This window comes from Manacus candei, unplaced genomic scaffold, assembly GCF_025592945.1.
Source record: "Manacus candei isolate 608988 ecotype Guabito, Panama unplaced genomic scaffold, ASM2559294v1 h1tg000018l, whole genome shotgun sequence".
NCBI lineage: Eukaryota > Metazoa > Chordata > Aves > Passeriformes > Pipridae > Manacus > Manacus candei.
Genome location: NW_026138066.1, coordinates 15325137 through 15337071, shown reverse-complemented (window position 1 = coordinate 15337071; position 11935 = coordinate 15325137). Strand labels below are relative to the sequence as shown.

General features: G+C 40.9%; 1 protein-coding gene and 1 long non-coding RNA gene across 2 annotated transcripts in view; one reads left to right on the top strand and one right to left on the bottom strand.

Annotated features, from left to right (window-relative positions):
• The first annotated feature begins 277 nt into the window (after window positions 1–277).
• LOC127469792 (uncharacterized) overlaps window positions 278–11935 on the top strand; it is a 31492-nt gene continuing 19834 nt past the window's right edge. The window contains exons 1-3 of the long non-coding RNA XR_007904074.1: window positions 278–374; window positions 3552–3674; window positions 5565–5751. This is a non-coding gene — a long non-coding RNA (uncharacterized LOC127469792). The remainder of the gene's footprint in view (window positions 375–3551; window positions 3675–5564; window positions 5752–11935) is intronic.
• Window positions 11109–11935, bottom strand: part of PKP2 (plakophilin 2) — a 40112-nt gene continuing 39285 nt past the window's right edge. The window contains exon 13 of the mRNA XM_051784544.1: window positions 11109–11267. Within this exon, the coding sequence (XP_051640504.1) occupies window positions 11199–11267 (69 nt within the window). The 3' untranslated portion in view covers window positions 11109–11198. The remainder of the gene's footprint in view (window positions 11268–11935) is intronic.

Below are 11935 nucleotides of genomic sequence, written 5' to 3'. Positions count from 1 at the left end.
TTTTTACCTACTGAACATGCTCATTAACACAAACATGGTAACTTTAATGAGGAAAACAAATATTTGCACTGAGGGCCCAAGATCTGAATTCTTCTGAATTATAGTTGGTGGAAACAGCTAAGGAAAAAGGTCAAGTTTCCTCCTTATCTGAGATGTTTTTCACAGTTGACTGGGTTGCTCATTCATCAGCTAGGCAAGACTCAAAGTCCTTTAAGAGATCGGACTGCTTCTTGATGTGAGGCTCACATATAAGCTCCTGATCAGTGAGCTGATTAAAGGAATTTCCAGAGCTGGCCCAATCTGACTGATGGTGACTATTACAGCTGTAATGTGAGAGCTCTACTGAAAGGACAGCACAAAAGGATAAAAGCACGGTAAAGGAACCTGTCAGCGTTATGAAATATCAAAGCTCAAGCAAAAGTACAGTAGATTCTGAAAATAGATATGGGGAAGCCCTTTTCTACTGGTGATTTTAAGACCCACTTCAGGAAAGCCTGTAAGTGGTTGGTTTTTCTCTTAACATGTATTTTTCCTTTCATGTAAGGGTTGTATGACATTTTTTGGAGGCAGAACTCTCGGCTTGATTAGAATAACAACAATATAGAAGTACAGAAGCATTCAAAACTTGTGAAAATCTATCTGCTTTGCTATGAAGCTAAGCTTTGTGCTGGGGAATTAGAAAGGGATCAAATAAATATCTTGTTCTAGTGTCATTGGCCAAACCCAGTTAATACTAATGTTAGTTGGAACAAATGTTTCTCTGTCTGCTTCCTGTAGCCAGGCAGGGCCACACAGAGTGTGAATTCTCAGCTAGTGGATAAGTTTGCCTTCAACTGGAAAATATTTCCCAGTCTCCAGTTAAAGTTACCTTGAAGATTTTTTTCTTTCTATCCCCATGAGCCTAAACTGGTTTGTTATGCTTTCACTTTATGACAAGAATCTTTTAAAATCCTGTAGCAAGGACAGCAACACCACTGAAGTGTCGTCTGCTGTCAGCAACTGTCCTGGTTGCACTGGGGATGTCACCGTTTGCACTGTGCACAGAACAGGGAATGCTGAGTTACCAGGCTGTTTTTATTAGCCAAGTCCTCAAAAATGGTAAGGATGGAGCATCTCTGACCTCTCTGGGTAGCTATTTCTAGCAGGATACCACTGACCTGGTAAGAATTTTTTTCCTAATGCCCAACACAAATCTCCCACATCTCAGCATGATGCTGTTGCCTTGTTGCCTCTTGCTTTATCACCTGTCATTACTGTAACAAGTTTGGTTCTGCGATCCCTGGGGCTTAGTTTGAAGTATTTGTAGGTTGTTTTACATCCCTGAGAAGCATTTAAAAACTACAGGTCAATGAACATGAAGCATTTTTAAACAGTCTAAGTCGTATTCTTCTCTACTGATGGGGGAAAACATCAAGTTACAAAAAGCTCTTAACAGAACTTGAAAATCCAAGGTGTGGGGATTTAATATTTATTTTTTTTTACAACCTGAGGTTTTATAGCATTGTTTATACCAAACTAAAAGCTCAGCTTTCACAGAACTATCCCTCCTGCACCATCAAAAGCCCTTCAAGTAGAAAGCTGTATATGGGGACAGCTGTCTCATATAAGCAGACTTTAAAAAAATGCTCCAAGCAGACTCTTGTCTCTTTGGTGGATGCAGTTACCAGATAAATGCAAAGAACTACATACTGCACAGCACAGGTGTGAGAAAGCTGATGTATCTCCTTACCTGCAAATTACAAGGGTCAGAGATTTAGAGAGAAGGGTTCACAGGTTTGAAAAAGTCATAGCAGGAAGAAGGAGATGGCAAATGATGCAGTTATGGGATGGTCTGCTAAATTCAGCCAGGGATGAAAGCCAGTGACAGGTAAGTGACCTGTTGTCATGAGGAAAAACAAGGATGCAGGGCTTTTAAATACCATTTACTCAGAAAGGTTGGAGCTGGGGTGTTTCCACAAACCATTCTGGTATGGTTTCTGAGAAGTATGTTTGGACAATTAGAGGACTCCAACAACTAGAACAATATTACTGAAGATGCTTCCCAGCAAAGCTCTTTAGGAAATATTAAATAAGTGTAAGACATTTTCCATCAATCTCCTGTCCCATCAGAAATTATCTTGCATGTGAACAAAGTTTCACATGCAAGATAATGCAGTGAGCAAGGCTGCATCTCCTGATGTATCCCTTTCCAGTGAAATAGCAAGGTGGAGAGCAATCTTGAGAGCTTCTGAAACCCCTTGCAACCGAGAACAAGCTGTGTCTTATTTTAGGAGTGTCCAATCATTACAGGGGCCATGTTCTTAAATTCACTCTCACCCCACTTTGAGGATTCAGTTCTTTGTACATACAGGCAGTGCAAAACACTGGTGTGTGTCTGTGTGTGTGCACATGGAGCTTCCCTGCACTGCTACAGCCTTAACCCTCCCCACGTGTGCAGGGTTTGTAGACCTGTGAGCAACCATTGTACCAACACAGCTACTGCTGTAATGAAGAAGGACCCAGACAGATGTATCTCACTTAGTTTTGGCAAGAAAATACTCAAGCCACACTTGAAACATCCTTAGTTTTGAGATCTTCCCTTCCCTCAACCCTCTGCTGACTTTTCTGTGTCTGGGGACAGGCTTTGGGTTTTATGGAGTTAAGCAGTTTGTTACCCTGATTCAGTGCTGAATTTAAGGGAGATGGAACTGACTTTGATGTGGGAATAGAGATGGGACTGCTGGATTATTTCTGGTCTCACCTTTGTCAGAGAGGTGTCACCTTCAGAGATTGTCTCCTAAGCCAGAGCAAGAATGGTTTGTACTTTATGGCATGTGTGCAGTTTTCAGCCTGCCTGTTGTACCCAGGCCTTCCCAAAAAAACATTAAGGGATTTATCTTGGAAGACGGTGAGGGGGGGAATCATAGATTGCTTCATTTAGGAAGAGAGCTATTGTTATGGCCCTGAAAGAGAAAAAATGTTGGCAAGATCTTCATAGAAACCCTCTTTTTCTTTTCCTCCTTGCCTTCTTCTTCTTACCCTGAAAAAGCTACTGTTAAATGACATGCATGTAAAAATTAAACTGTCCCCCAATAAAGATGTCTTTGCTTAAAGGACAACAACACAAGTCAGTGTAACCTATGGGCTATTTGCTGCCCTTTTTGTGGACAGCAGGTCATGCTGGGCTTTGCTTGCAGCCAGAGCTAAACATCCTGGGGACTGCCTGGGGTGAAGGAAAGAAGCCTTGCCAGTGATGCTGCTAGCAGTCAGGAGGGTGTCTTCTTGCCCAAACCGTGGGGTCATGAGCATTTAACAAGAAATTAATGTTTAACAAGAATTGTGGTAAAACATTTCTCTGGCTTGGGATGTTACACTGATTTTTAATTTTATTTTTGTTTTGTGTCTACCAAGAAAAAAATTCTAGCCAGGGTCCTCCTACCAGACTGCAGGCATGGAAACAGTGACAGAGCAAAATATACAACTACTGCAGGTGGTTGGTATAAACACATCAGGGACCATTGTCCAGGGCAACACCTTACTTACCTTTGTTTTCTTTCCTGGCTGGTAATCAGATGACTGCTGTTTGCCAACTGTAATGGAGAGCCTGAGAGCAGACATGCACCTTCCAAGACTTTTGCCAACCACAGTGGACATGGTGTTTGATTGATGCTGCTAAGTGCATTTTTTTCCATAAGGTGAGTGCTCACAGGACGGATATAAAGCAGCTGTTTGCCCTGGTGCTGTTCAGAGCCCACCAGGTTGCTGTATTGTGCTCACCCCGAATTTATTAAAATGATCCTTGCCAAGGCGTCTGTCCCACTGCTCCACATGCAGACAGGTAGAGATTCATATGGCTCTGGGATGGGGCAGAGGTGGTTGCCATGAGTCAGGAAGCTCCCTGGCCTTATGGGAAAAGTGGGTGTACACAGTGACAGAGCATCCACCACGTGCCTGCCATTTTGTCACTGAAATCACACAGTGAAACTTGCCTATGAAAGAGTAAATATTCCTCCAAAGCTGCTCCAGTGCTGTGCTGTGTTGGATCAGGCTGGGGGTGCTGTGCTGTTTTGTCGTTCTGAATCAGGATGGTAGGGTTTGAAGGCACTTCTCCATTGCAAAAGTACACAAAGTGGGGCTAAAACTTTAAGTCTACATATAAATACCTTGGATAGGGCTATCTCAAATTGTAATGTTCTTTCTCCCCCTTTTTAATTTTAATGCCTGTTGAACAAATATATATCTGTAGCCACTGCAGTAGATGTGAAGAACACAAGGTTACCCATAAAACACAGGTACATACCTTTCAGTTGCACTAAATAGCTCTTTTTTTTATAGGTGAGCATATTATAGACTATAGAATTCATTGTGGCCTATTTATTATCCATAATTACCCCTCCAATAATTTAATTACAATCCTAAAGTAATAGTGAATTTGTCCACCTCTCTTCATAACAGTAGAAAATAACTGATGTAATCAGGTAACGTGTCCTTGGTGGATGGGTAATCCGTGCTGTGTGTTCAGAAGGCACAGCACTGGTCAGGCTGCTGGCTCACAGATGTGGCTGTACAAGAGACAGGTGCCAGACTGGTGCTGGCTTCCCTCTGCTCGGTGTGCAGGACCTCAGAAACCTGCAAAACAAATGCCCTCAGCAATGCCCAGTCCGTACACCTTGGCAATTTCCACTCCAGCTTCTCATTTGCTGCAGGTAGCAGTTGGAAAGAGAGTTGTGTGTAACTCTGTCAAGGTTTGAAGTGAAGGTCTCCTGAGATGAGTCCTCCTTGCTGGAGGTACTGGAAGTGCCTCTGACCTGGCATCCAGATGGTCTTGCTTTCTGCCAAGTGAATTTCAGAGCTCCTGATATTTCTCCTTTCTTTTCCACACCACTTGCTTGGTCTTTCTCACTTTAACAGTTTACCTACTCATAATTTTTTTTGCCAAGGCAGCATTTGCTGCCTGATCCCGTCCAGTAACACCTCTTACCAGTGAGAAGCCAGCTATTTTCCCTCCTCCCCATGCTCCAGCTTTCCTGACCACTCCTCAGTGAATCACTCTGGCATTTTAACTTTTTTCAAACGCCTCTGGTCCAAGTCTTTCACACCAGAGGACAATTTTTCCTCCATTGCTTTGTGTCATTTAAACTGTGCCAGAACTTTTGCAATAACACTCACAAGAACACTCCTGCTGTCCAGAGCACCAGTTTTTGACTGCCAGGTTTCAAGTAATTTCAGGTCGAGTAGTAGCACCGTTAAAACAAAACAAAACAAAACTAAACAAAACTAAACAAACAACCCCCCCCTAAAACAATGCTGCTTGAAAATATTGATTTGTACATTATCCTTGTCAGCAACGTGTATATCATTAGACCTGACTTTCTCATCTTAGCCTCCCTTTATTTTAAAAACTCTAATTTTTGTCCATACGCTTTTAAGATAACAAATATAATCTTATTAATAAAACAGTATTTCAAGGCTATATGTATCATAGTCTACAGCAGCTTTTTTTCTAAGCATCAGAAAAGAAGAAACTTCTTAAGAATCTCTATTTTAATTTTCAAAAAGACATGATAAAATTCTTGTAATCCCAGCTTTCATTTCAGGCGTGAAGCAGGAACCGGATGACACACCTAATCCAACGTGCAGACAGAGAGCAGACAGCCCACACGGCCACCCAGTCCCTCCTCGAGGATAAGAGTTGCCTTTGAAAGGCTCCATTGTTCTCACTGCAGCATCCCACGTGTCGTAACTGCAACTGCAATGCAAAGCAACGCAAAGGTAACCACGGGCACAAACGCACAACACAGCAACTGTGCTGCCAGGCAACATCTTTATTACAAAGGGGAGGTATGATGAAGAAAAAGCCTGTTTCATCTTTACACTATTTCTTCAGTTTAACAGCTTTTTTTTCCCCCCCTATAAAATCTGCTTCAATCTCGGTTACAGATCATTCATCTTGCATTCCTAATCCAAGGTTCTTCAGCCTTAAGAAGGTTGTGCGGGCTTTCAGCTCGTACACATGCCCCATGTCCAGAATTTTGAGTTAAAACTCAAGTGTGCTCATGTATCTGGAGGCATAATGTGCGTTCCAGGCAGAGTTCAACAGTGATACTACAACATTACTGATTTATTTAGTTGTTATTCCAAGCCAAACACAGCTATTCTGGCTGGGGCCCATTGTCTTATGACCTTCAGGGGCTTCAGAAAGTTTCTGAACTTTCTGAAAGATTTTACTCTCCTTGGCAGCAGCTAAAAAAGCCCCTTTCACTCTTTATATTTTTTCTGTGCTTGCCCAGACTTGGCTATTTCAATTTTTGGTGAAAGCACAATAAGACATATTTTTGACGGTCAAATAATTAAATTGCTCCAGAACTGGGCAAGACCTCTAATCTCTTACTTAAGTAACAGGAGGTCCAAGATGTCTAAGTATAATCAAGGCAGTAGTGGTGTCCTTGTGAACCCCAGATATCAAGAGTAGACTGGAGACTTTTGAGGCCCTCACCTTTCAAGGTGTGAGTGGTGGCAGTTTGACTCACAGTCTGCTGGATGATTACAGCTTAAGAGACTGCAAAAGGCAGGCCTAGGTAAGAGAGGGCCTTGTGCAATTTCAGAGGCAATATGTGGTGAGCATGGAAAAAAGAGCATGGAGATGAGCACTGTATTTGGAACTGGTGTTGTCACTGTTCCCCTTCGTGGCCATGGTGCTGCCTGCTCTGTGACCAAGGGCATGGGCATGTTCAGAAGCCCCCGATGCCTTGGGGGTGTTTGCAGTATTGGCTCTAAATTGTAGCTGCTGAGGACATGCCTGCTTCCTCTTTATATCTGTGGATATTTAGGCTGGACTGATGACTAAGAAAAATAAGATGGAAATAAGGGAATGGGAGATTAGGCATAATAACTGAAAAATTGTTGAACAAAGATTAAGTTCCTAAACTTGAATTATTTACAGTCACATTGGATGCAGCTGAAGAAAGGATAAAAGCAAACTCTAATTTCTGATCCTGAGCTTACAATACCTTAATGTGTATATTACAGTGCTTTTAGCTCTGAACATGTGAAATAAGATAAAATTAGTTTTTTTTTTTCTCCTTCATATGCAAACCTATTAAAATATCCAAAGGATGACTATAGAGAATGGCAAAACCCTGATCTGTGCATACTGCCTGCACTAAAGCCCTTTCTGTCTTTGGTATATTTGAGCAAATCTCCCTGCTGCGTTTTCAGTGGGCAGATTCTGTGCAACATCTAAAACAATATGCCAGGTGTAACTCACACGGTTGTACAACACCTGATTCTTCAGGACTTCTCCTGGGTGCACTGTGATGTTGAGCTCAAACATGCATTTCCTTCTGTTGATTTCTGCTACTGTTTCGAGACCTTTGTATCGTATCAGATGATGCCTCACGGTCATGTTATCTTCCCTATGGGATGGGTCTGGAGTATGAGTCAGGAATGTAAACTGAGATGTTAATCAGTAGCGATTAAAGCAAAAGAATGGAAGAGCAGCTGCTGTAGTTGAAATAACTTAGGAAACATCAGTATCAACACTTTGCATGGTTTGTGCATGATTCACTGTGTGACTGTGCTCATCAGGCTGTCTCATGAACCCTCCCCCAGGAGAGCTGTGAAGTGATTCTGTCGGGCTTTTTGTTCCTGAAACCTAAAGGTGGGAAAAGGTTAATGCTTCTGGCAATACTTCTGGAACCTAAGGGCTAAGCCTGGTAAAAAGCAAGCAGGCAGCCTGCCTACCATCAGCTTTAATGGATTGCCTTCTGAGGATGAGCTTCCAGGCTAAGCAGTGGCCAGTGAAAGAGTTGGGGTTCTTGTACTGTGGCTTATGATGATGCCACTTCATCTCACCTGTAGTTTTCTGTGGGCCCAAAAGGGAAGACTGAACCTTTCTTACAAGATAGCATGTTCCTACTCAAAAGGAAAACCTCACAAAAAGAGCCAAGTAACCTAAAACCTCTGTTCATGTATAATACAATGCAATATTTTACATAGTTTAATTCTATTTAGGAAGGGAGAGAGAAGAAAAAGCAGTAATATTTAGATGCAATGACAGTAGGAAAAAAGGTAGGAAGATGAAATGAGGAAAGGAATAACTAATTCTCTGGCAATGAATTAATGTCTATATTCTCTAGTATCTACTACCAAATTATCCATCCCGTTTAAGGATTTCTACTAAAACAATTCAGTGAAAGATGGTTGTACTGGGTTGTGGTTAAGACACAAGACAAGAGGACCTGGGGTCAATTCCTTATTAAGCCAAAGACACTTTGGGCACTGCTCAGTATGTTTAAATTCAAGGTTTCTCAGGAAAAGAGAAAGTGGGAATGCTCTATTTCTCAAGTCCGAGACTATGGTGAGAATGATTCTAACTGTTTTTGAGATCTTCAGTGGCCCAGGATGAAGTTTACTGGCAAATACCAATTAAAGAGAGGTGAAAACAGAAGATGCTGGGTGGTTTGACAGATCAGCAACACTGGACAAAGAAAGCCATAACATATCTTGAAAGTAAAAACAAATTATTTACAGGAGCACTCTGATGCCAGCGGGAGCATTACACAGCTTGTCTTCAGTAACACTGTCCCGCTGTAGAAAAGTCTAAGTCTCCAAACACAGATTTAATTTAAAAATGAATTTGCCCTTTTAAAGGAAGGGCTAAGGCTTGAAAATACATTTGCTGCATCCCAGCAAGTAGGTTCACTAATAACAGAAAAACCAAAGACAGATTTTTTGCATTAGAGAGAGCACTTTATTATTTCTCCGACTAACATGCTTTGTTTTCTTTGGAGACCTGCTGAAGTGTTTTTGATTGCATACAAGTAGGAGATCAGTTGTAATAAGGCGTGTCTCTGTTTCTCATGTTGTTGCCCGGTCTGAGATACTTTGTAACTTTGGAACTTGCTTTGATTTTAAAGGGACACTATCATAGAATCAGAGAATCATTTAGGTTGAAAAAGACCTTTAAAATTACTGAATCAATAGAAACAACCCAAAAAGTTTGCATTCCTTTCATAAGGACATCTTACTGGGAGATAGTCATACTAAACAGGGTATTTAAAAGTACCCGGCATTGTTTGTTTTGTTTCTTTTAAATACCTTGTGAGTTTCACAGAACTAAACCAGTGCTTGAGTATTTCTAAAAACAGCTTTCCTGATCTTTAGACTGCAATTCTTCATTCCCATGCTACTCTGTATTCAGGTTTACTCTTTGTATATTAATTTTGCCTACCACTTCTTTCTGGGCAGTAAAAGTAGACTTGTCCAGGTTTCCTGGTGTTTATTGAGTTGTGGCACATGCAATGCTACTTGGGTTAACAAGTTAGAAGAAAAACTTAGATTTTAATTGCCTGTTTTCTATCATATTTTAAAAAGTTATAAAAACAATTTCCTCAACATGAGGTGCTCTAAGTTCCCTTCCCCTGTGTTGTTTTTGGACCTGTAGTATTTTGAATATGACCTCTTAAAAAAAAAACAATAGTATTTTTATAACCTCCTTCTGGAATGCATTTGATTTGAGTTATTCAAAACAAGTGTGGAGGACTAACAGACCTATGAAAATGATCTGTGATGGGAAAACAGGGTTGTTTGCTTACCTCCCCAGGGCACATTCAGTTCTGGGTGTACGTGTGGGGCTTTCTGGGAATCCTCTGAGAACAATGTGCATCGACCAGCAGAACTTAGGTCCCTGATATCCAGAAATACGTTTGGACACAACGCAATGTCACAGTCTATTGTCTTAGTTTCTGATAGGAGCTAGACCTTTAGCCAGGAGTGTTGAAATGAAGAGGCCTGATGGCCTCCTCTGCATCAAAGGATTGCACATCTCCTTCTGGACAAGAACAGCTGTAATAGCTCCTATGCCAGCAGTTCAGAATGAGGGCACAGGACAGGCTCTGTTCAAGCAGCAAGGTTTAAAAATACAATGAGAAAATCTTCATTGCCATAAAGGTAGTTCACCTCCCCTGATTTCAGAAGAGGAATGCCAGCTGATAACCCAATCCCCATCCTATCATATATTTATATATTAATTTCCTGTTGGTTTAGTGGACAATTGAACTACTGGGGTTTTTTTGAGAAAAATCTGACTTATTGAAATCGCAAAAGAGGTTTTTTTTAGTGCTTCTTTACCCTCTCTGAGCATCATATCATGGTAATAGTTTTTAGGTGCTTAGGATTTTTTTTTCCTCCTGTTGCCTATTCCCACATGTGCAGACATAGTCCTAGTTATCACATTGCATGTAAGTGCTGTAGGGAGGATGATTATTTCATGTAAGAGAATATGGAGTAGGATCAGCATTCCTTAAGCAGCACAGAGCCTAACCTCTTGTGTGTGTGTCTATTACTTCAAAAACAAAGGCAAGATTCCACTCCCTTTACTATATATAATCAAAAGAATTATTTTGATATTGCAATTTTTTTAAAATAATCACTGAATCACCCGCAAATAACTTCTCCACCAACTAGTAAAGAATGATGGGCCCAAATTAAGCCTAAAGTTTCTGAAACGCAGTGTCTTAAACCTAGTGGTTCTAGTCAAAACCCCTTCTGGACAAAATTGCAAGAGCCACGTGAGGGAGGATGAGAGGAGAAAGAGATGATAAGATCTATGTAAAATCAGTTTTGTTGCTGATGAAATCTCAAATGAAAGGGGCTTAAGAACCAGTGAACCCATGAATACAAGCAATACAAAAATAATAATTTTAACTTCATTGGTGCTCTTATAATGCAGGCAGCGAAACAGCTTCTTGTGCATACTCATGGAGTCTGGAGATTCTTATGTAGCTTGTGGGAAAAATAAGAGGGTGAAAGACTACTAAGTCCTGAGCAGTGCACTTGATGCTTATCCACTGTAGAAAACTATTTGTATAAAACAGTCTGAAAAGAATTTGCTGCCGATCAGCATTTCAAACTTCTCTGCATAGATCAAAGGCAGTCATCTGGAGCTCTGACTAGTGGTAAACCTGGATGAAAGTTCACCTCAGACATCCTGAAGAATCCATCTTTGGTTATTCTTATATTGATATATACAGTGACAACAAGGTGATTAGGACTAAAAACTCCAAAAAGCTACTCTCCGGTCACTCGAGTCTTTATATAAAATCACAATATCTTTTTTTCTGAGATACTTCCTGGTTCACAATGGCAACACCAACCATGTGAAGATAGTTATGTTAACTGATGTATGATCTCGTTTGTCTTCAGTGGTATGTTCTGATTCAATCTCTCAGTGAGTTATAGGCTTTTGTGGTCCGGGTGTTGATGAAATCCGCCTTCTTAAAGTCAGCCTTTGGAATGAAAGAAACAGAATAATCCATTATCTTCAGTGCTGATTCTGCAAGGAAAAGGTGGGTTCAGCTGTCTAAAAGCTAGATATGGAGCCATGGTAGGGGTCTAGGCAGAGTCCTCTACAGTCACAGAGACAGTCACATCTCCATTTAGTCTAAGACAAGTGAGATGAATAACTGGAGTTGCTTAACTCTCTCCACTGACTGTACCAGGAGCCTGTTCTTCTAGCTCAGCTCTACAGACTCTGAGCTCTCAGGTGACTAATGCCAGCTGAGATTAACATTATCAGAACAAACAGTAAAGGGCAATGCCAAAATTACTCAGGACTTTATCCATCCCATTGGATCAAGTAATTTCTGTTGCTTATTAGCCTGACCTGTCAAAAATATCTAGGCATTAGGTGGTCTGCAGTTTTCAGTGCAATACCTGGTGTCTCTAGAGGATCTGATTTGCACAGGAACAACAAGTAATCTGAGTTTTGAAACTCAGATCTGACAAATGTGTCTTATAGGCATACCTAAACTACCAGTGACTTCAGAAAATTCATACCATATTGCTGTACAGTAAAGTCAGGAATGTAGTTGTAAAAAACCAGGGACGACAAAATGTAGTTAAGAATTTATATGGGTACAGTACCCTCATTCTTGAGCACAGATTTCTGGCTTGT